Raw genomic sequence first — 23,853 nt, 5'->3', positions numbered from 1 at the left:
AAGAAATGTAAAGTGTATAAGATTGAGAGACAGAAAAAGATAGTTTGTTAATGCAAGATAGAATAGAAAGTGAATTAGGTACAATCTTTTGAAATCCTCGAGATAGGATAGATATGAAATATTTTCTCTGAATTTATCAGTTGCTAATGGAATAGATATTGATAATGTATTTATTGACTGTATATATTGTATATAGTTATTGTACTTATTGTATATAGTTTTTCTTATATTAGTTATACCTTTCTTTTAATTTTAGATTAAAAAAAAGGGAAATGTATTATCTTGTTTGTACCTAACAAATAAAGCTTGGCTGAAGACCAGAGGGCAGACCTAGCCATTAGTTACCATAGAGGTCTGTAGAGGCTGCATGGCTGGGAGGAGAGAGGGATATAAGGCAGGAGGAGATAGGAGTTTACTATCTTCTCAGCTGGAACATTGGCTTTATATAAAAATAAGGGCTACAAGGCCTCATGAGTTGAGCAGTAGTAGCCACTCCTATTACATAGGAGTCCACTTGCAGTTTTCTGAAGTGCTTACCAGTCCCTGGTGTCTGGCAGGGAACAGAGATGCTTTTCTGACCTGTTTTGCTGTGCAACAAGTTCTTGATTTTTGTCACAAAATATATTAAAGGAAAAGTTAAAAGCCAATTGATTCTTTACTGCGGTGATAAATGTGGCATTATTAGATGTAGAAATAAGCAACTAGCTATGTGCCCAAAGTATAGAATTGAACACATTCAATGTCACATAAAATCTACAAAATTACTGAGGAAGAATCACTTCATCTACTCTGCTACTCATTCAGTTAACAAGTATTAACTGAGTATACACTATGGGCAGACACTGTTCTTGGACCTAGGCATAGTGCACACAACACTGTCTCTGATCTTGAAGGTGGAATTGTAAGGGACAGTGCCCACAACATGGAAACATCGCTATTTGTCCAGAGAAACATCAGGCACAGGAGATGAGTGAGCTGCAGACATCCTGGAAGGTTGCACTTTGGACTTCCTTGGTCCATATGAGGGACAGGGAATCCCATGTGGTTGGAACAGAGTGAGTAGAGGCAGAGTAATCAAAATAGCAAGGCCTACCCTGTGGGATTTAACATTTTTATTTCATCATTTGTTCTGTGTATGAGTGTTTGTTCATAAGATAACTTCTGATGCTGGATCTCACCTTCTACCTTGTTTGAGGGAGGATTTCTTTGCTGTTTGCTGCTACATATGCCTGGCTGGCTTTACTTCTAGCTTCTAGGATTCTCCTGCCTCTGCTTCTCACCACACTTTAGGAATGCGGACATAGACAGGAGTTGACCCAGCTGGCTTTAAGTAGATTCTAGAGAACAGAACTCACATCTTCACGTTTGTGCCCCAAGTGCTTGACTCACTGAGCCATCTTAGCCCTGCCACCTGAGCTTTGGGGGCTGGTGGATGAACCTGACTTTTGGTTTCATATAAGAGGTGAGGCTGATGGCCAACTCTCAGAAAGGCAGTGAAATTCCCTGATGTGGGGAGCTCAGTCATGTAAATTACATTCATGAAAATGTTCTCTTTTAAATTAACTTTTACTTAAATTTAAAACAATCTTATTTTACATATCAATTCTAGTTCTCTTTCCCTCCTGTCCTCCATTTTCCCCCCAACCCCCTATCCCACCCCCTCTCTACTCCTCAGGGAGGGTGAAGCCTCCCATGGTGAATAATCAAAGTCTGTCACATTATTTGGGGCAGGACTTAGGCCCTCTAGGCTCCCAAAGCCCATTAATGCACTAGGGATAAATACTGGTTCCACTGCCAGAGGCCCCGTAGACTGCCCAAGCTCTCCAAGAGAAACCAACATTCAGGGGGCCTGGTTCAGTCCCCAGCTGTCAGACTGGGGTCTATGAGCTCCCAGTTGCTCAGGTCAGCTGTTTCTTTGGGCTTCCCCAGCATGGTCTTGACAGCTTTGCTCATCACTCCACCCTCTCTACAACTAGATTCCAGGAGTTTGGCTCAGTCATTAACTGTGAATCTCTGCTTCTGCTTCCATCAGCTACTGGATGAAGGCTCTATGATGGCATTTAAGATAGTCATCAATTTCATTATCGGGGAAGGGCATTTAAGGTAGCCTTTCCACTATTGCTTAGATTTTTAGTTGAGGGTCATCCTTGTGGATCCCTGAGACCTTTCCTAGTGCCAGGTTTCTTGTTAAGCCCATAACAGTTCTCTCTATCAAAGTATCTCTTTCCTTGTTCTCCTTCTCTGTTCTTTCCCCAGATAGATGACCTTCCTGCTCCCTCATGCTCTCCTCCCCATCCCCTTTGCCCTCCTTTTTCTCTCATCTTCCTCCCCCATCTCCCATGTTCCCAATTTACTCCAGATGCACATTCATACCACAAGAACATCTGTTCAACTATGTTCATAGCTGCATTATTTGTAATAACAAGAACATGGAAGGAACCTATATGCCCCTCAACTGAAGAGCAGATAAAGGAAATCTGGTACATTTACACAATGGTACTACTCAGTGGAAAAAAACAATGAAATCTTGAAATCAACAGGCAAATGGATGGAACTAGAAGAAACCATCCTAAGTGAGGTAACCCAGACACAGAAAGATAACCATGGTATGTACTCACTCATATGTGGATATTAGATATAGAGCAAAGGATTATCAGCCTATAATCCACAACCCCAGAGAAGCTAAGGAAACAAGGAAGACCCTAAGAGAGACATACATGGTCCCCTGGAGAAGGGAAAAAGGACAAGATCTCATTAATATGTTCTTACATAATGTAAATAATGTCTGTATTCATTTTCTTTTCTTGCTGTCCTAGTTTGTCAGACATCACACATTTGTGGTCTGACATGTCTCATGGGTCTAAAATGAAAATTTTGCAGAGTTGTGCTCCTCCACCAGGCTCCAGGGTAGTCCACTTCCTTGCCTTTTCTGTCCTCTGGAGGTTGTTCATATTTCTAGTCTCTGATAGAAAGCCATCAGTGACTCATTTTCTCACTGTCTCACTTGCCGCTGTGTTTTGTTTCCTTCTTGCTCTTTAAGAATCCTTCAGATGGGTGGGTCCAAGCAGGTGATCTAAGGCAACTTTTTCCCTAACAACTTCAACTTAATCTCAACTTCAAGGTCCTTTGTATATAGAGTATTGTATATTGTATATAGAGTATATTGTAATAGAGTATATTATATGGGGTGGGGATTAGGAATTAGGTATTTTGGCTAGGACAAAGGGTCCATTCTGTCACAAGTTCCAAACATTACTAAATCACTCCTGCCCCCTCCCCCACACTGAGGGCATGCATTGCTTCTAGAGTGAGTATTTTAATCACAGAGAAAATGTTCTAAACCAGGCTTTGAAATCGAGAGAGGGAAATCTGTGGACAAAACTGTGTCCTGGGGTTTTTCAGAAAGGATCTTGGGCAGACAGACTGGATTTGTCCTAAGGATGTACCTGAAAGCAGAAGAGGGAGAGGGGAGGGAATTACAAAACTCCGAGGACTGCAGAGAGCTCCGAACCTTTATAAACAGACTCAGGAAAGGCCTCTTTGGAGTGCAGACACATGATTCCCCAGCACTTCAATGCCAGAGGACACCACCAAGCAAAAAGGTACAGGTGTGTGCAGATGGAAGCTGAATCCCTGTACACCGAAACAGTAAAATCTAAACTGGAGTTTGTGCACACTGATGACAACTTTGCAGCCTTAGTAACTTGGAGTGGGAATGGAGAACAGATGGAGATGTAATTCTAAAGTTTCCTAATAGCTGACCTACGTCAGCATCAAACACTTGAACAAGTAAATTGAAGTGGTTTACTTATAACACCTTAATATTTAACTTGTGAGCAAAGTTGATTTCTCCTGTCGTCTAAGTGAATTATTCTTGAAATCATCTTTCTCTTATTTGTAAACTCATATCATCTGTAAATAAAGTATCTTTGACTTTTTTCTTATTTGCATCCACTTTATCTCTTTTCCTTGTCATATAGCTCTAGCTCAGACTTCAGTTACTATACTGAAGAGGAGTGGGAAAAGTGAATATCTCTGCCGTATTCCTGCCTTTGGATATGCTTTGATATTTTCCCACTTTGTATGGTGTTGACTGTGGTTTATTCTGTATTGCCTTCATCCTATTGAAGTATGACCTGCTATTCCTAGATTTCCCGAGCTTTGATTATGAGGTTTATTGTGGATTGTGTTAGAGGCTTTCCTTATCTGCATCCAGTCATGTGATTTCTGTCTTTGAGTCCATTTATGCAATTAATTACATTTTTTGATTTGCATTTGCTGAAACACTGTGTCTCTCTTTTAATGCATTCTTGAATTGGGGTTTCAAGTATTTTATTGAGAATGTTTGCATCTATGTTCCTTGTAGAGAATGACCTCTAATTTTATATTTCAGTTGGGCTTTATCTGTCAGTCTTTGGTGTCATGGTAATACTGGTTTCACAAAAAGATTTGGAAGTATTCTTTTTCTGTTTTTATTTTATGAATTCTTTGAGGAGTAGTAACAGTCTTTTCATGAGGTTCTGGTAGAATTCTGCACTGAATCCCTTTGGCTCCGGGATTTTTTTAAACATGAGTAGTATTTAACTGCTGATTCTATTTGCTTGGTTGTTATGTTATTAAATTATTTACTTCATCCTGATTTTACAATATTAGGTCATATACATATAGAAAGTTATCCATTTTCTTTACATTATACAGCTTAGTGAAGTGTAGATTTTTAAAAATTCTTTAATTTTATGTAGTGTTCTGCCTGCATGTATGCTTGCATGGCAGAAGAGGGCACCAAATCTCATTATAGATGGTTGTGAGCCACCATGTATGTAGTTGTTGGGAATCGAACCCAGAACCTGTGGAAGAATAGCCAGTGCTCTTAACCTCTGAGGCATCTCTCCAGCCCTAAAGAAAGTTTTGTTGTTATTGTTGTTGTTAGGTTTTTGTTTGTTTGTTTGTTTGTTTTTGAGACAGAGTTTTTCTGTGTAGCTTTGGAGCCTGTCCTGGAACTCACTCTGTAGAAGAGGCTAGATTCAAACTTACAGAGATCAACCTGCCTCTTCCTCCCTAGAGCCACCACTGTCTGGCTAAAATATAAAATTTAAAAGTATGTCATTTATATTCTGTGAACTTTATTAATTTGGGTCTTCTTTTCTTTTGGTTAAATTTGGCTAAAGTTTTCTTAATCTTGTTAATATTTTTAAAGAACAGACGCCATTGATACTTTATATTATTTTATTTTTTCATTTGTATTTCATTAATTTCAGTATTTATTTTGATTATCTCTTCATGTTTACAATTTTTGATGTTTTTCTTTTTAATGGCTTCAGGTGCATCATTAAAGTATTGATTTGAGATCTCTCTAATTTTTTATGTAGGTACATAGTACTGAAACCCTTCCTCTTAGAATGCCTTCATTGTGTCTCATAGATTTCAGTAAGTTCATCCCATTCACTTCTTTTTTCTGCTCTGAACTCCATTATCATTCAGTAGTGTGTTGTTTAGTTTGTGCACTTCCTGTATATACTATTGTTGTTTAGATAGCTTTATTCCATTGTGGTAAGACAGAGTGTAGAAGGTTATTTTAGTTCTCCTCCTCTTTGTGAGACTTGCTTTGTGACACAATATGTGGTTGATTTTTGGAGAAAATGTCATGGGATGTTGAGAAGAATGTGTATTCCTTAATATTTGACTGGAATGTTTTGTAGATGTCTACTAGGTTCATTTATGATATCATCATAGGCACCTCTAGGTTTGGGAAAGTTTTTGCTTTGATTGTATTGAAATCTCTTCTATACCTTTATCATGGTATTTTTCTCCTATACCCATAACTCAAATATTAGATCTTGTCATGGTGTTCTCAAACTCTCCCATGTTGTGCTCATTTATTTATTTAAGAATTCTCATTAATTTTTACTGAGCCATCCAATTCCTCTACTTTTTCTTGTAACACCATTTTCTGTTTTTGACATGACCTATTCTGTTGGGGAGGCTTTCTACTTAGTTTTTAATTTGGCTTATTGTGTTTTTAATTTCCAGCTTTGTTTCAGTTTGGCTTTTCTTCAGCAATTCTGCCTTTTATTAATTTTCATATCTTGGATTAACTCCCTTATTTAATTCAGCTCTTTTTTGTGGGATCTTCCTTGCATTATTTGTTCATTTTATAATATTCTTTGTAAGATCCTCCAGGTCATTTTCAATAGGATTTATTACTATGGGATTAATAACTTCTGTTGGTGCCATGCTGTCTTGTTTTTCATTTACTTCTGTTTCTGTACTGGGACTTGTGCATATGAAGTAATGCACTAGCTGATTGTTTCTTTTTGCTCAAATTATCTTTCCTATTTCCAGGTAGACATGTACAATGTTCAGGACTTTATCTGCGACCTTGTTTTCTTATGCTGAATATGCATTGAGGATTCCAGATCCTATCCCAATACTCTTGAGAGTTTTCTACTCTAACCCTGACTGAACAGCATTCAAAGGGCAGTACATTCCTTGCTGGTCTTCTCTGCTGACTTCTGATGTGGTTCTGTACGACTAATGCTCTGTGTGAGTGAGCTCTGTTCAACCCAAGGTTGGGAACAGCAGATGTAGGGGGTGGATGGTCCACAGGTCTGTGGGAGGGACGTGGCTCCTCAGGTAGTCAGGCCATGAGGTCTACAAGGTGGGCTGTGCTACCTGTTTGAGGTGCATGGCTCCAAGTGATCTTCAGGTATTAAGGGCTGTTATCTATTGTGGCATACTCCTTTACACCGTGTGAATATATGTGGCTATGATTGCTTAAAACTCCACCTACAATTTATGGTGGATGGTGCCAGCTGTGTGTGACACACAGACCTATGTAATTCTCTGGTGGTGACATGGGCTGGGGTGGGCAGGAGGACTACCTGTGAGGTGTGGCTCCATGAGGTCTTCTGGGGGTGGGAGTCAAGTGGTAACTTTAAGAGCAGAGGGGCAATGGTTTTTGTTTTCATGGTGCCAACTTACTCCTTTTATTTTCCAAAGTTCTGAGAATCTAGTCAGAGTCTACCTTAACTAAAGAGTCAGTTAAAAGTAAGGAAAGAAGGGAAAGGAGAATCACAGTAGGCCACTTCAATGAGATGTGTAGTAGTCAGATGCTCTAAATGCATTGTGAATTTCCGTGTTAAGTAATTTCTCAACACTTCATGGTAGATGATACTCACAGAAAACAATGTCATTTGGAGAACTATTCTTACCAGCTGTTCACATAATGTCTAGCAAAATGTACAGTGAGTTGTAAGATGAAATTTACAACTGCTATGACTATGAACGGGAAATCTATGTTAAGAATAATGGCCAAAAGCTTCTCTCTTAAATAATGGTGATTGGATTCCCATGAGGTGCAGACAAACACAGTTCTTATGAAGTAGCAACAGTGGTCTCCAGCTTTAGAAAGAACGAGTTGCTTGCCTAAATCCTCATATGGATAGTGACCTGTGAGGCTAGGGCCTGAGTCAAAGTGTTTGTGAACTTCAAGGCTGTCCCTTCTTAGTCAGTTCCCCCTTTTACCCTCAGAGCTACTGTTACCACTTTGTAGGCAGGTGCACTTCCCAAATTAGACATTCTGAGCTTTTGATTTTGCAGCTTTTTGTTCCTCCCTAATTTACTCTACTTCATAAAATAATTTCAAGCACAAAAAGGAGTGGGATATGAATCTGGCAATTTTGGGTTAAAATTCTAGCTCTACCATTTGTTAGCTGTCACATAAGGCCATTAAGTTTCTTGGGCATGAAACAGAACTGACAGTAGTTGTCACAAGCTAAACCTGTTAGCTTGTAACAAAAAGTCTCAGATCCTCAATAAGCCTACGAAACTAACTCAATTTATTTTCAAGAATCCCAAGAGAAGATGTACCTAGTATGCGTTGTGATTTTCCTCTGCAGCTTTAAACATGAAAGATGTTGGGAAGCCTCACAGAAATTTTCATTAAGTGCAGTTTTGTGTTTTCTCTAAGGTGTTCGAGCTGCTCCAAATTTTGTTGTGGAGAATGCTGGCCCCCTCCTGGAAAATGCCTCTGACCACACACGGGTTGCCACGGTCACTGTGTCTCTCTCACCTCATACTTCTCTGGTTGGAGATCCCATTATTCTTAATGCCAGCCCTGTGGTGCATCCTTTTGTGCTGTCTCGTAGAGCTTCAGATCTGTGGGATGTAAGTATAGAGGCAGATAGATTAGCACACTGCAAGAGATCTAAGTGAGACTATCTTTTCTGTCTCACTTTCTACTGCTTCTTTGGTTGTGTGTGTTGTTTGTTTCAACTTTTTTCTCTTATTGAGACAGGGCTTCTCTCTTGTGCAGCCCTGGCTGTCCTGGAATTCACTCTGTACACCAGGCTGTCCTTGAATTCACAAAGATCTGAGTGCCTCTGCCTCCCAAATACTGGGATTGAAGGTGTGCACCACCACACCAGGTTTGTTTTACGCCCCCCATCCCTTTTTTCTGTTCTTCCTTCCTTCCTTCCTTTTTTAAATTATTTTTTTCTTATTTTACATATCGATCCCAGTTCCCTTCCTCCCTCCTATCCCCCCTCTCCACTTCACAGGGAGGGAGATGCCTTCCAGGAGGGACCTTTTGAGATTATACAGTTTAGGTTGGCCTTGAGTTCCTGATCTCCCTTTCTTAACTTTCCAAGTCCTAGGATTATAGGCCCTTTGTATTCTTTTAAATAATTTAAAATTCCACTCTTTGGGACCCTATGATGTGCCAAATATTTTCAAAATGCTGGAGAATAACAAGGAGCACCTGTGTTACAGGTGCTTATTGAGGATCTAGTCAGATGCAAGGTAGCTTCATTCTCACTTTATCTGCTTGCGTGTAGAAATACATGCCAATTAAGTGAATACACATACGTATAAGATTGTAAATATTACCTGGCCAATGAAATACAAATTCTTAGCTAGGTGATAGTACCAAACAAGGACAGGGCTGCCTGAAGTAGAATTATGTGAAAAGCAGTCTGCAGAATAGGCAGGGATTGCATAAATTAAGGCAAGAACATTATAGGTCATGTGCAAAGACCCTGTAGGAGGAAGGATCTGATAAGGAGACAGGACTGAAGGATCAATGTGACCCGATATGAACAGGGAATGTGTGAGAAATCTAACTTCCAAGGAGATGGAGGACAGAGCTTGTAGGGCCCAGGAGATATGCTGGAAAGTGCTATTTATTATCTCAACCTAATAAAGCTAATTCTCCTACTGGGGTAACATTCAGATAGGCATAATGCTCATTATACGACATTTGAGTTCCATAAGATCAAGGTTACTTAAATATGCCAGAAAGCTACTGCATGCATAGCATTCACATGGTCCTTCTGCATTCTCCCCTGAGACCTAGAAGAGGATTCAGTGCAATAATGTTTTCAGGCACAATTGAACTTCCCTAGGCTGATTTGACTCCAAGCTGTGGTTCTCTCTTGTGTCCCTCCAGGCTTTCAGGATAGTGATTGGTAGAAGTGTCTTCTATTAGAGTATAAAACAAACGAACAATAAACAAGAGGATAAGCTTGAGCCCACAGTGCACATGTAAGATGCACATCTATGCATAGGCTATTGGCTGAAGCAAGTCACACGTCCAAGCCATCAGAACTGCAAAGTCACATGGCAGATGACATGAGCGTAGGAAAGAGCAAAGCATCAGAAACATAAAAACTGCAGAGTGTGGCAGAAAACAGGCAGGCTCTACTAATGCTTTAAAAGGATCAGCTAGAAGATGTTATGGGTATATATTCTAGAACAATGGCCCTCAACCTTCCTAATGCTACAACCTTTTAACACAGTTCCTCACATTGTGGTGACATCCAACCATAAAATTATTTTCATGCTATTTCAGAGCTATAATTTTGATACTGTTATGAATAATATTGTAAATGCTTGATGTGAAGGGCATCTATCTGATAGTTGACCCCTGTGAAAGGGGTGTTTGACTCCAAATGGGTTGTAAGCCATTGTTTTAGGGATACAAGGGAGGTGTTTAATAGGACCTGGGATATCTTTGCCAAACCTTGGGACTGTCAACCTTTAAAATCTGACTCTACTATGAATTTGGTGTAAAATGCTATCTTGTACTTGTTCTCCATTCAGTTTCTATTCTAAGCCCAACCAGCAAAATGGTGCCAAGACTATGATCTTGCTGGTCACTGTTTCCTGTTCTGATAACTGTGAGGTAAACTGAGGAGCCTACTTTTCTTCTATGGCTCCTCCTGTTATGAGCAATACGAACCTGGGTAAATTGGTTAACTTTCTATATTTTTTTTTCTGTAAAATGAAATGAACAGTACTTGCATTACCTTGCTTGTTGATAAAATAATTCTGTGAGATAGTGTATATAAAGTTCCACACTGCTGCTTAGGCTATTATAAATAGTTGATACCTAGTATTTGTTCTATGTAAATATACTTATAATCCAAACTCAGCTAGGTTACAAATATTAAAAAACAAGAAATGTGGTCACATAATTAAAATTATGTCCTTGCTTTATGTGAAAGTAAATGCCTTGAATCCCAGTACTAAGGTCTGAGTATATAGAATCACAACTTTGAGCCTGTCTGGCTACATGGGGAGGCTCTTAGCCTTAAAATAAAACCAAATTGTCCTATTGTGGTTCCCAGTTGTAACCCTAGAATTTGAGAGGCTGAGACAAAAGGATTGCTATGAGTTTAAAGCCATCTTGTTTTTACAAATTGAGCTACAGGTCTACCTAGCCTATATGAGACCAAGTCTCAACTAACTAACAAACCAACTAAAACAGAAAGACCAAACCCACACAAACAAGCAAAAAAATACAATATCATAGTGTCTCTAGATAACATTAAAATCAGGTTGATTATGAGAGATAACTTAATAATATAAAAACTTGCCTCAAATGAAGATTCCCCCTTTGCTATTGTACAGTAAAAGAGGGCATATTCTGTTTTATTGAGGGCTTTACATATATCTTTATCACTTCTTCTTTGCTATATACATGAAGCCAATCATTTTATCCTTTTTTATTGTGCTCTTTTAAAAATTGTAGTTATTTATCACTGGAGTACCCCAGCTGGACTTTGAGGAGGTAGCACTCTATTCCTTGACAATATATGCCAAAGACAACCACGAGGCAACAGCATCACAGACCATTTTTGTCCAGATTGAAGATGTGAATGAGCCGCCTACTTTCACTGGGTCACTTTCCCAGGAAGATCAAGGTACCGAGGGTCTGTTTTGATGACAGGAAGCTCTATGGACATAGATATAGGTCATATACCCTATATAGTTTTGTGGTGTCCTGGCCATAAGGCTAAAGGAGAATGATAATTGACAATAGTTGTGCTGGTGCGATAGCTCAGCAGGTAAATGCATTTGTAATGCAAACCTGATGACCAGAGTTTGATCCTAGGATCCATAGTAGAAGTAGAGAACTAACTCCCAAAAGTTGTTTCCTGAATTCCTTACATGTTACAACATATGCATGCTCCCCACACATGTACAAACAAACATATGCACACACACACATAAATAAAGAGCTACTGGGCCTTGACTACATACAAGCACCATCCCAAAAAGCTTTAAATGGATTGTTTTGTTTAATGTTCACAATACTGGAAATGAGTTCTTCTATTCCCTTAGTCTCACTGCACAGAAAATAGACTTAAGTGAAGTAACTTGCTCAGTATTGAAAACTATTCATGTATTTGATCACAGTGTGCCAAAATCAATATCTTAAATGTGTCTATTTGTTAAACTGACTGTGGCATGAGGCCTGTGCTCCTTGCACTCTCACCATGCAGTAGCTCTTTCTGTCATACTTTCTCATCCTACGAAGCCAAATATTTAATTCCTACCTGTGGAAAATCATACTGTTCAACTAAAACATAAAATGGTTCAGATATAGGTATGCCTACTAACTGGATTGAGAACCTCAATCTCTTCATTGCCGTTTTAGATGGGTACTATTCTCCACAAGTTCATTTGTTTCAGCAATGGTCCCTAGCAGGTGGCACTGCTTTGAGAGGTCTTGAACCTTTGGGAGGTGGAACATTACTAGAGGAAGCAGATCACTTGAGGCCTTAAGGTTTATGTCCCATCTGCTCTGTTTCCTGTTCTATGGAGAAGTAAAGAGGCAAAGTGCTCTCGCTGCACACTTCCACTGATATGAAGCCTTCTGCTACTATCCTTTCTTTCCATGATAGACTATATCCCCTCATACGATCAGCCAGAGCAAATCCATCTGCCCCTAAGTAGTCTGTTGTCAGGAATTTAATCATAGCAAGGTGAAAAGTAACTAACAGAATCAATCTGGCCTTGATGCCTGTTTTAGATAGGGTTACTATTGCTGGGATAAAGCACCATGACCAAAAAAGTAATTTGGGGAGTATGATGGTTTAAAAAAAAAAATAACTTCCAAAGGAAGTGACACTCTCAGGAGATGTGGCCTTGTTGGAGTAGTGGCCCTGTTGGAGGACATTTGTCACTGTGGGGTTGGGTTTTGAGGTCTTCTTTGCTCAAGTATATCCAGTGAGACAGATCATTTCCTGCTGCCTACATCTCAAGATGTAAACTTCTCAGCTCCTTCTCCAGCACCATGTCTAGCTTTGTGCTGCCAAGTCCCACTGTGATGGCAATGTACTGAATCTCTGAACTGTAAGCTACCCCATTAAATGTTTTCCTTCATAGGAGTCAGCATGGTCATGGTGTCTCTTCACAGCAACAGAAACCCTAACTAAGACAGAAGTTGGTACCAGGGAGTGGGATATTGCTGTGATAGGCTGGAACATGCTTTTGTTTGAAAGAATATGGACCATGGGACTGTGGATTAGAAAAGCAATTAAATGCTTTAAGTGCTGCTAAATGGGCCATCCTCATAGGAACATGGAAGACAGTGGTGCTGAGTTTGATTTGAACTGTGGGAGACTGTATCAAGAGGTTTCAGAAGAGAAGAACTGTAGTATGTGGCTTAGAGATTATTCTTGTGATATTTTGGTAGAAGAATGTGACTTTCTTTTGTCCTTTTCTGAAAAGTCTGCCTAAAGCTAAAGTGAAGAGTTTCAATTAATTCCGTTGGCAGACAAAAAATCTCAAAGCAGCCTAGTATAGACTTTTTCTTATGGTTATTAGTGGTGACTCTAATGAAGATTTATAATGAAAAGGAGCAAGCAGAGCAGGGTAAATTATGAAATATAAAATTTGAGGAGAAAAAGAGCACAAGCAAGTGGAATGGAGGTAAGTCCTGTGTTCAAGAAGAAAAACAGGTTACGAAATGAAATAAAGGGAGTGGTGATCTCATGGCAAGATCCCACCCAGAAGTTTCCAATTTGTGGAAATGAATTAAAGAAAAGTTAAAACTGGGTGTGGTGGTGCTCACCTTTAATCCCAGTACTGGGAAGGTAGCAGCTGGCAGATCTCAAGAGTTTGAGGCCAGCCTGATCTACAGAGAAAATTCCAGAACAACCCAAGCTCAGGCAGTAAAGGAAACCATTGAAAGCAGAACACTGGCTAGAATGTAATTGAAGGAGGGGTATTGCAGAGGTTCTTTCCTAGCCTGGGCCAGCATCCACCTTCCTTAGTTCCAAATGAACACATGGATACTATATTAATTATGAAACTGTTAGCCGATGACTAGGGTTTCTTATTGGCTAGCTCTGTCTTACTATCCAATTAATCTAAATATTCTATGTGGTCTTATCTTACCTGAGAAGTATCCAGACCTGTTACTCCTTTGGCGGCCTACATGGCAACTGGAGGACCCTCTCTGCCTACCTTTCCCAGAATTCTCCTTGTCCCCTAGTTCCACTTATCTTCCAGTCTCATTGGCCTAACATTGTTTTACTCATTAACCAATAAGAAAAACATATATACAGAAAGACAACTCCTATGAGAGGGGACCATGCTCCAGGCCCCAACAAGTAACAGAACTGGTCAGCTTTGGCCACAGGGTTCTGGCTTTAGAGACGAGGATAGAAGACAGGCATTGTGGAATCTCCTTTCACAACTAAAAAAAGTCACTGAGGCCAGGCATGTGTCAGGGGTATCCCGGAATGCAAGCCGAAAGAAGCCATTGTGTGAATTGCCTTGTAGATCCCAGAATGTTGGAGACATCAGAAACATGGGATACCTGCCATGGGAGTGGAACCAGCCCAAGAGAAAGAAGGAGGTTGCAGTCAGTGAAGGTGAAAGTTGGAGATCTGAAGAGTGTTTGACATCAGACATGGAGATGTAGAGCTTGGAGTTTGCCCAGTTTGTTTTCAGTCTAGTATTTCCTTACTATGATCCCTTCTCTATCTTTTCAAATGGCAATGTATATCCTATGCCACAATATATTGGAAGCATGTGATATTTTTTTTTAATTTTGATTTTATAAGGAATCACAGTTAAGAAATTGCATGAATCTCAGAAGAGACTTTGAACTTTGGACTTTAAAACATTATTGAGACTGTTATAGACTATGGGGAATTTTGAAATTGTACTGAATGCATTTTTGCATTATGATATGGCTACAAGTCTTTGGGGGTGAGGGAGTAGAATGTGGTTTGAAAGAAAATGGCTCCCAGAGAAGTGGCAGCATTCGGAGGTGTGGCCTTATTGGAATATGTGTGGCTTTGTTGGAGGAAGCATGCCACAGTGTGGTTGGTTGGGCTTTGAGGTCTCCTTTGCTCAAGCTATACCCAGTGAGACGGAACAGCACCCTGTCTGTCATGTGCTGTCATGTTCCACCATGATGATAATGTATTGAATCTCTGAAACTATAAGACATTCCATTAAATGCTTCCCTTTATAAGAGTTATCATGGTCATGGTGTCTCTTCACAGCAATAGAACCCTAACATAGGGAGTAAAGTGTATATTTGGCTTATACTTCTACACTGTAGTCCATCATTGAAGGAAGGTAGAACAGGAACTCAAGCAGGGCAGGAGCTGAATCAGAGGCCATGGAGGGATGCAGCTCTGTCTCTTCTTCCTCAGGATTGTTGGTGCATTGGTCTACAAGCATGGAAGGAACAGAAGTGGAGAACAGGGTTCTGATGCCTGTGGGTTTGACAGAGACTGTCCTCCAGGAGACAGCCCTCCAGAGACTTCAGTGAATCAGTGTTTCTTTATTCCAGAGTATGAGAAATATATAGGATTAGGGAGCCTGAGGACAGAGCCTAATTTGCATTAAGTGACATGCTACTATCACAAGGCTGCATTTGTGGCAATAGGGTCTTATAAAAGAGGTCCCAGCACAAGTCTTCTAGCAGGAATCTAAGCCAAAATTAAATTAATGGTAAAGATGAATCAGGCATCTGGCTTAGAGAGTTTTCAGATAAGATCAGTCCTCTGGGTCCAGGGACATTGTTCAGATAAGGACATGTAGAAGCACTAAGTTTTATTAGGGAAGAAGGGAATTTCCATGTTGCTGAGCTTTTGGAAAAAGCTGCCAGGCTGTGATAGACTATAACCTTGACATGCCAGCCTTCCAATAGAGGGGAGCTGCTTACTGGCTTGCTCAACATGGCTTGGTTAGCCTGCTTTCTTATAGAACCCAGGATCATCAGCCCAAGCATAGTACTGCCCACAATGGACTGGGCCCTCTCCCATTAAATAATGCCCTACACCCAAATCTTATGGAAGCATTTTCTCAATTGAGATTACCTCCTTTCAGATGACTTTAGCTGTGTCAAGTCAACATAATCCTAGTCAGCAAAATGCACATGATATTTAAAAGTGCTAAATGACATGTGCACACAATCAGTACTCCGTAGATATCCATATCTCTCTCTTCTTTCTCTTCCCCAAACACATGATGAAGCCTTAAGTAGGGTCAAGATCACATCGTGATGGTTTGACTTTTCAGTGAGCCAGATGCCAGAGTGCTTGTGGGTAGTCCACAAGCATTGTATGATAGAAATGTAGGCCCATGTGACTATGGTCCAAGCAGGCCTTGAAGATATTTCTGGTCTCTAGAAAGTCTGTTACCTTAAAAAGAAAACTGGACTGCAATAAGCATGGATGTTCCCTTCTGGAGTCAAGAGTCTCATTTCCAACTCTATTAAGTCCCCCAAAGACTTGAAGCTTTTAGTTACTTCTACTATCTTAAAACGTGTACCAGGTGGGCATGTGACTTTTTGAGAAAACATGTGCTTAGCATGTGTGAGGCTCTAGCTTTCTCTACAACATATACTGGAATAGAAGAAAATGAACATTGAAACAATGTTGATGTGTTGGCTCTATAGCCTTGGACTTGTTAGTAATTTTTAAGTCTCAGTAGAACCAGGATGATGAAAATCACCAATAATGTTAAGTACTTAGCTATTAATAAGTATTAAAATTGCTTAATATTGTCATTTAAAATTATAAATCTCCTTCCTGTATGAGTAAAAGATAATAGATAATACAGTGTTGTCTATATCATTATTATTAAGACTGACTTAACTGGAATCGCTGTATAAAGCATCTATTTTGCACTGAGGAAGTATAGTACTTTAAGATTTTAATTTTTATTATCATATATTAATTATATATAATAATGGGTTTATTATGACATTTTCATACCTGTACATGACATATTTTGATCACATTAATCTCTTGCTATGCTTTATTTACACATATTTGAATGGGGTATTTTGGGAGTTTTGGGATTTAATACTGGTGAGACTCTTAGAATCACATCTATTTCCTTTTTTGAGCAGTTACTGAGATTTACATCACAGAAGACACTGCCCCTGGCACCATTATTTACAAAGCAGCAGCCAAGGACCCAGAGGATGCCGTGTTGGAGGTAACTTGTGTTTTGCAATGAAGACTATCAATGCTTGGTAGTTTGATGTGATTACATTTAAATGTAAAGACATAAACAATCAAGTTATTTATACTCTCCAATTAAGTTCAAAACTCACATTTGACTTATCAGAATAGGTGAAAATGATTGAAGTTATCTAGATAATTGTTTCTATTTTAATGCATCTAGTTCTGGGAAGGCAGACCCAGCCTAGGCCTCAGGTACTTTTAAAAGTAATGTGATATTTTATTTAATTTTTAGGGATCTTGGCTACACATACTGTAGAGTAATAAATCCAGCTTTCTGAGATTAATGTGTATTTTAAAACCTTAGATCTTATCCCTAGGCTTCATAATACCCCAGAGAGGGAAGAAACATGGAACCTAAGGGCTTCAACTTAGTCTCTGACTTTACCAATAGAGATCACTTACCACTTTTGCTTTGCTACTTCAGCTGTAGAACTGTGGACACACCACTGCCTACTTTATCTTATCTTGTATGACTCTCTCATAATCAAACATTATAACGAATATGAAAGTAGTTTTTAAAATGTGAAGCATTTTGTAAATGGCAGGATTTCTAATACAGTTTTAATTTTTGATGCCATATGAAATGATTGTGGAATTAAGCCAGGATGTTTTTGACTAATGGGTTGATATGCAAGAATAACACGTTTTAATTTTTAATGTTGTGTCTCTTTTCCAAACTGGCTAAAAAAAAATGAAAGGATTATTCATGCTGATACTGTATTTTTGCAAATAACTGTATTCTTCTTCAAGGCAACTGGATCTTACAAATTTTATTTATGCAATAGATGGCCACTCACATCTGGCATAGTGTCCACATGGCTTTTAAAATTATAATGGAACACTATGGTTGTCAAGATCCCCCACACACATTTGTCTCTTCCTCCTCCCAAGCACAATTCCACCTCCAGAATGGGACTAGAAAGGTCACAGTTTGCTTTACAACATACAATTAAACAACCTAATCATGCATATTGCTCCAAATTAACACGTTCCAGATTATAGTATTAAATCCAGTACCTAGCAACTGCAGCCACACAGAAATCAGACAGCATGCAGCAATTGCTTCCTCAGGGTTCTTCATGATAGCTCACCACAATGTTAGCATTTTAGCATAGCATTTGTGGCAGCCCAATAGGTTTTAGTTGTGACTCTAACATGCAATCCAAATCTTTTACTAGTCAATTAACACAAGCCATTAAATTCAAATGATGGACTCCTGATTGCTTGCTCATTCAGATTAAACACTTCTGGTCTTGGCCCTATACTTTTCTTAGACGAGAATTGATTCCTGGAACACATTTGGAAGGCCCATGTAATGTTCTTTGTGAATTTTACCAAACTTGGAATGCCATTTCAGTAGTGATATAGGCTGTGGAAACTTCTATTTAGACATACTCCTACACGCATCCTCTGACACAATAGATTGGATTGGATGTGTTATTTAAATACTATGCCCGGATAGTTCAATTGTTTGAACCTTATATTGACTCAGAGGTGAACTTGCTGTAATGTTGAGAAGTTCTTGTTGTTCTTCTGAGGCCTAATAGATAGCGATGATGACATTAATAACTGTATCATGACAGGCATGTATTTCTATGATTGAGTTACTATGATATCATTAAAATAGATACTGCCATTTGCTCTGCTATAACCCAGTGAATCAATAGCAAAAACACGTGTCTTTAATTTATAGACAGTGTCATTTGCTTAAACAGGAAGTTGCAGAGATTCAACTTCAAGGCCATCTGTCCTTAAATCTTTTTGTTTCCTAGTTCTCTAACAGTTCCCAAAGTGTATTTCCTAAGGCATGAATTATATCACATGCATGCCGAGAAAAAAAAATGAAAGATCACATGATCTCAGGATCTAAGAAATGTCATCCACATATCTTTTTAAAATTTATAATGTGCAGTATATTAAATACTCACAGAAGTTGTTTGATGGAGGTTTCTTTGTTTAATAATGTTTGTTTTAATTATTTGTCAATAGTACTTACCAATGTATCATGTGTTAACATGGTGTGTAATGTTATCAGCATTTCATAGAGTATAAAGTTTATACTAGGTCTTAGTCTAAAAATGATGCAAGATAAAATTTTGGGTGAGGATATTGTTTACAGATCAAATGTTAAGGAACTGAGGCTAGATTTAAACCACATTCAGGCTCATCTGGACTTCGAGACTTGGCTTCTTCCTGCTGTGCCACCAATGCCTATGGTATATATTAGGACATCTGACATTGTGGTGCAGTAGATATTCTCAGACACAAAAAATGTGAGACTAATCATTTTTATAAGCGAATAAAATCTGAACAAGAAGAAAACTAATGGTTTTCTTGGATTCATCCAGGCATACTGCTACCCTAAGACCTACAGGGACTAGGAAACCCATTTTATCACAGCATAGCTCAGCCTACTTGGAGCAGAAGGTCAGAGCCTGCAGGAAGGCTCATAGTAATTATGTGAGTGGAAAACTGGGAGCAGTCTTAGGCAGGAATTGATTCCTTTAATTTTAAATCAAGTAATTTCACTGGATTTTCACAGTGCATACCCAAGAAAGAGCACTTAGTGTGTCTAGCAGAGTGGAAAGGTATTATCTTGAAAAAAGAAAACTATCAAGTCCTTGGCCATGCAGATCTTATCTGTCCAGATGAGAGATGGGACATTTTGATGGAGTTTTCCCCATCTAGAATATACATACATACTTATACATGTTTACATATGTACATGCATGTATATGCACATATTTCTAGATATATTCAAGCTTCAGAAAACCAAACATAAAGAAATTATCGCATTGAAAAAAATCCCTCACTGTACCTATAAAAGAGTAAAGATAAAAATTACAGCAGACTTCCTATTCAAAAAAATGCATGGAAAGAAAACGGAAATGGAGTATTTAAAAAGTTTTAGGCAAAAACATAACACATAAGAATTTTATATCCAGTAAAATTATATGATGCATGAAGTTGAATACCTTAAAATATACTGATATGAAATACACTTATTAGAAAATATGCATATCCATCTTAATTTTTTAAAGGTAAAAATAAAAGGAAAGCAGACATTCTTCACTAACACATCTACTCTTCACAGACTGCTAAAGAATTTCCATACATGGAAGTTATCAGAAAGCAAGAAATGACATACATCAGAAACATGGATCTATATATCTCTTTTCATAAGAGAAGTAAATGGAAAATGTAAGCATTTTCTATTTTTCATTGACAAAAGATAAACTTAATAGTGCACTTAAGGTATTGAGTGCTTATAGCATATGGAAAGTAAAACAAAAGATGCTATCCTGTGCTGAAGAGGGAAGAATTATCAGTGCTCAGATATAATTTGCCTGTAGCACCTATAAAGTGATACAGTATTATTTATAGCTGTATGTAGATTAGTTGAAATGTATATTGGAAACACAGAGGAAACAATTTAAAAATCTTGTAGCTGATACATTATGAGAGAAAATAAAAGAATGCAAAATATTCCATGAGAACAATAAGGGAGAAAAAGAACAAATATAACTCATAGAAAATAATTATGACAATTTTAGATATTAATTCAACTAACATAAAAATCAAAAGAAAATTTCAGGGTCAATTAAGAGAGTAAAGGCTCAACTATCTGTTGTCTACATAAAATCTATTTTAAATATAAAAACTCACACTGGTTAAAAGTAAATGTGTACAGATACACCCTTTTAAACCCAGCCAGAGAAAGATGGAGATGCTGTGCTAATGAAGCAATGCTCATTAGAACAAGCCAAGGATATCTTGATTTCATCAGGTGATGATTAAAAGTTGCCATAGAGAACACTCTCTGTGTATCACATTCATATGGCTGGGTGTGTCAGATGTTGATAGTTGTTGGCTATCACTTGAGGCTGAAACTACTCTCTGTGGAAATTATTTAGATGTCTTACTGATTTCCTCAGTTCTATCCCGATAGTCTATACCACATTCCATCCTCACCATTCAAACTTCCCTCTTCAGCTCATGAGACATTATCTTTCTCAAAAAATATGGTAGTGGTAGTACTGCTGTTGGGGATTAGCCATGTATCTTTCTTGGTTGTTATATTCAAAGTTGTTGAAATTCCATTCTGCTTTTGAAAAAATCTGTTTTAGAACATTATAAATGCTTTGGAATAAGAAATGGTCATAGAATATCTTATTCAATATTTATTGGGTCATTGCCCTTCTTAATGGTGAAATCAATGTGTGACCCAAAGGGTAACTCTTTAATGTGTTTTGCCTAGTGTGTATGGGAACAACCAGTGAGCATTGAGTGAAATAGTCCCGGCTCTCAGATGATAAGAGATGAGAGAGAGTGGAGCACAGAAAGAATGACAATGGAATGTGTGTGAGCAAGAAGGTAGATATATGTAGTTACTATAACAAAAATTATGTTTTATTATGCAGAAGGTCATCAAACAAGGTTCCTAACTACTGTCCTAAGCCTATCACCTATCTCCCCAATGCTGCTCATATCTTAGGTGAAGGGCAGGTCCTGTCTCTAACATAAGTCTGTGATTTGAGGGTCAGGATCCTGGGAAGCCTCTTCAGCTTCAGGACAGAGAAAGGTGACATCTCTCCAGATATGCAGAGCAGAGCATTGTTCTTGGTGTTTGCTTCCATACTGATCAGTGGGCATCATGGTGTCCAGGACTGCATCTGGTTATCTTGAGTAAGTGATGTCACTGGGTTCTGGTTATCATGTGCATCATGTGCAGCCTTGGGTATAGTGAGGAACCTGACCTTTTTTTTTTTTTTTTTTTACATCTCTAAAACACATTTTTACTATGCCCATTACAGACTGTGGTGGGGCTTTTGCCATAAATACTATTCAACTAACTAAGGGTACTCAGACTAAGTGACAAGTCTCACGACATAGAGATTAGAGTATATGGTGGTGTTCTGTATACTTTTACTTTCTTTCAGATACTAGGAAGTAATTTGCCAAACCTGAGTTCTAATAACTTACTGGAGAGACTTAAAAGTCCCAAAGAAGCAATAATTTCTTAGAATTTCATTGAAAAATAGAAGAGCCATACCATTCCATGATGGATAAAAGTCTCTTGCTATAGGTTCATTATTTTTGTCTCTTTGCTAACTGTGATGATCCAATGTAGCCTGCAGATTATATGTGGAAATAAACAATATTTTCTGTTCAATCAAGTGTATTAACTGAAAGCTGACAATGATCAGATTTTTAAGGGGAAGTGATATTTGGAAATTCTAAGGGGCATAATTAGTGATGGAATCATCAAAAGACTCAACAATTATACTGTGGCCAAGCATTTAATTATGGGTCTGAAGATTTTAATTACACACTTCTGTTTTATAACACAGCTGTAAAACAAACATTAAAGGGGAGAAAAAGATGAGTCTGTTGCATTACAAAGTAAAATATGTAAATTTTTGCTTTACAATTCAGCTTTAAATGGATTGTTCTAAAGTATAATTATTTTGGAATAAAAAGAGGCCCATATCCTTTGAATAGCATCTGTATTTTCAAATTTTCTGTTTCACCAATAGGGGAAAACATATATCAAATAGGTCAAATGTAGTCAGTTGTTGGAAGTATGAGGTCATGTCATCTCCATTCATGCACTTCCCTCAAAATTAGTTAAACAGAAGTTTGTTTGTAAATATACCTTAGACATTTGGGGACTATATTAAGACCCTTGTAGTTGCAAGTTCACAGAAAACTTGACACAAATGAGATCTATGGCTGCACCCCCTGGAATGGTCATATGTGCGGACTAGGTTTTAAGCACAATGACTTCAAGTTAGCAAGGTGATGCTCACTCCAGACCTGGTTCTCTTCAGAAACAGCTGATGAATGGCAGGTTGTGGTGGCAATACTTTAATCCTCACACGTCGGAGACAGGCAGGCACATCTCTGCGGTTAGGCTATCCTGGGTTTAAAGAGCACGTTTTAGGACAGCTAGAGCTACACAGAGAAACTGTGTCTTGAAGACAAAACAAACAAACAAAAAAACAAAGGAGAGAGACAGAGAGACAGACAGAGGCAGAGAAACAGAGACAGAATGAGAGAGGGAGAAAGACACACACACACACACACACACAGAGAGAGAGAGAGAGAGAGAGAGAGAGAGAGAGAGAGAAGAAAGTTAAGTTGATGGTAGAAACCAAAGCCTAAGAGCCTGGTAATGGGCTGACCTATGGATCCCCCAACCCACCCAAGATCTCAGAACATCACCATGAATTTAATTGATCCATGAACTCTTCATTTGCCAATCAATGTGGCTAAAGAGATACAATATGATTGGTTGAGGCCTAGGTCACATGCTTTACCTTGTGATTTGTGGGAATTCAGCTGGAAAGCCAGCAGTACTAAAAAACGAGGGAAGCCGATTTAGCAAAGCCCTCATGTGGGAGCTAATAAAATGATGGTACTGCTGTCAAAACCAAAAGATCCTCGTTATAGTGAGGTTTTGTTCATAGCCTTCAGGATTGGCAGGTAATCTGAGCTCAAGGTTATCCTAGATACTTTGTTAGTTGAGCACTGTCCCACAGACCTCTTCTGGGGATAGAGTAGTTCCAGATTCCTCCTCATGTACTGGCTTCTGACTGCATGCCTCTGGGCAGAATGCCTTTGTACACACCGGCTCCAGGCTCCTATATTATAGTTATGGTCACAAATGCATCAAGATATATTACAGCCTGCCAAAACTAGCATAGTTAGCATAGATTTATTACGGCCAGGTTCTGTGCTGCTAGTGACATTCATTGTGGGGACGGACTTGTGGTTCAAGATAGCTGCAGCCAGCTATAGGTTTTGTTAGCTGAAATAGAAGTCTGATATACTAAGGCTGTACGTCTTCCTTTGGGTCTGGAGCTGTTTCAGATGTTCTATTGGCATGCCTGAAGATGGGCAATTAGTATATTCTCAGTGTTAGATTTCACCAGCCCAGCATTAAGTTCCAGGGTCAAATTCTGTTTAGTTCCTAGTCTTACTTCTAGCAAGAGGGGTCTTTTTTAAATGATAATATTTTTTTTCATTTAAATTTGAAACAAACTTGTTTTACATGTCAATCCTAGTTCCCACA

At 38.6% G+C, this 23,853-nt stretch overlaps 1 protein-coding gene across 1 annotated transcript in view; it reads left to right on the top strand.

Moving 5' to 3' along the window:
* LOC127238240 (cadherin-related family member 3) overlaps window positions 1-23,853 on the top strand; it is a 92,656-nt gene that overhangs the window by 6,344 nt on the left and 62,459 nt on the right. Inside the window, exons 2-4 of the mRNA XM_051206774.1 lie at window positions 7,970-8,166; window positions 11,030-11,201; window positions 16,661-16,749. Coding sequence (XP_051062731.1) covers window positions 7,970-8,166; window positions 11,030-11,201; window positions 16,661-16,749 — 458 coding nt within the window. The remainder of the gene's footprint in view (window positions 1-7,969; window positions 8,167-11,029; window positions 11,202-16,660; window positions 16,750-23,853) is intronic.

This window comes from Phodopus roborovskii, unplaced genomic scaffold (assembly GCF_943737965.1).
Source record: "Phodopus roborovskii unplaced genomic scaffold, PHOROB, whole genome shotgun sequence".
NCBI lineage: Eukaryota > Metazoa > Chordata > Mammalia > Rodentia > Cricetidae > Phodopus > Phodopus roborovskii.
Note: the sequence above shows the minus strand (reverse complement) of the source record. Positions and strands in the feature narration are given on the sequence as shown.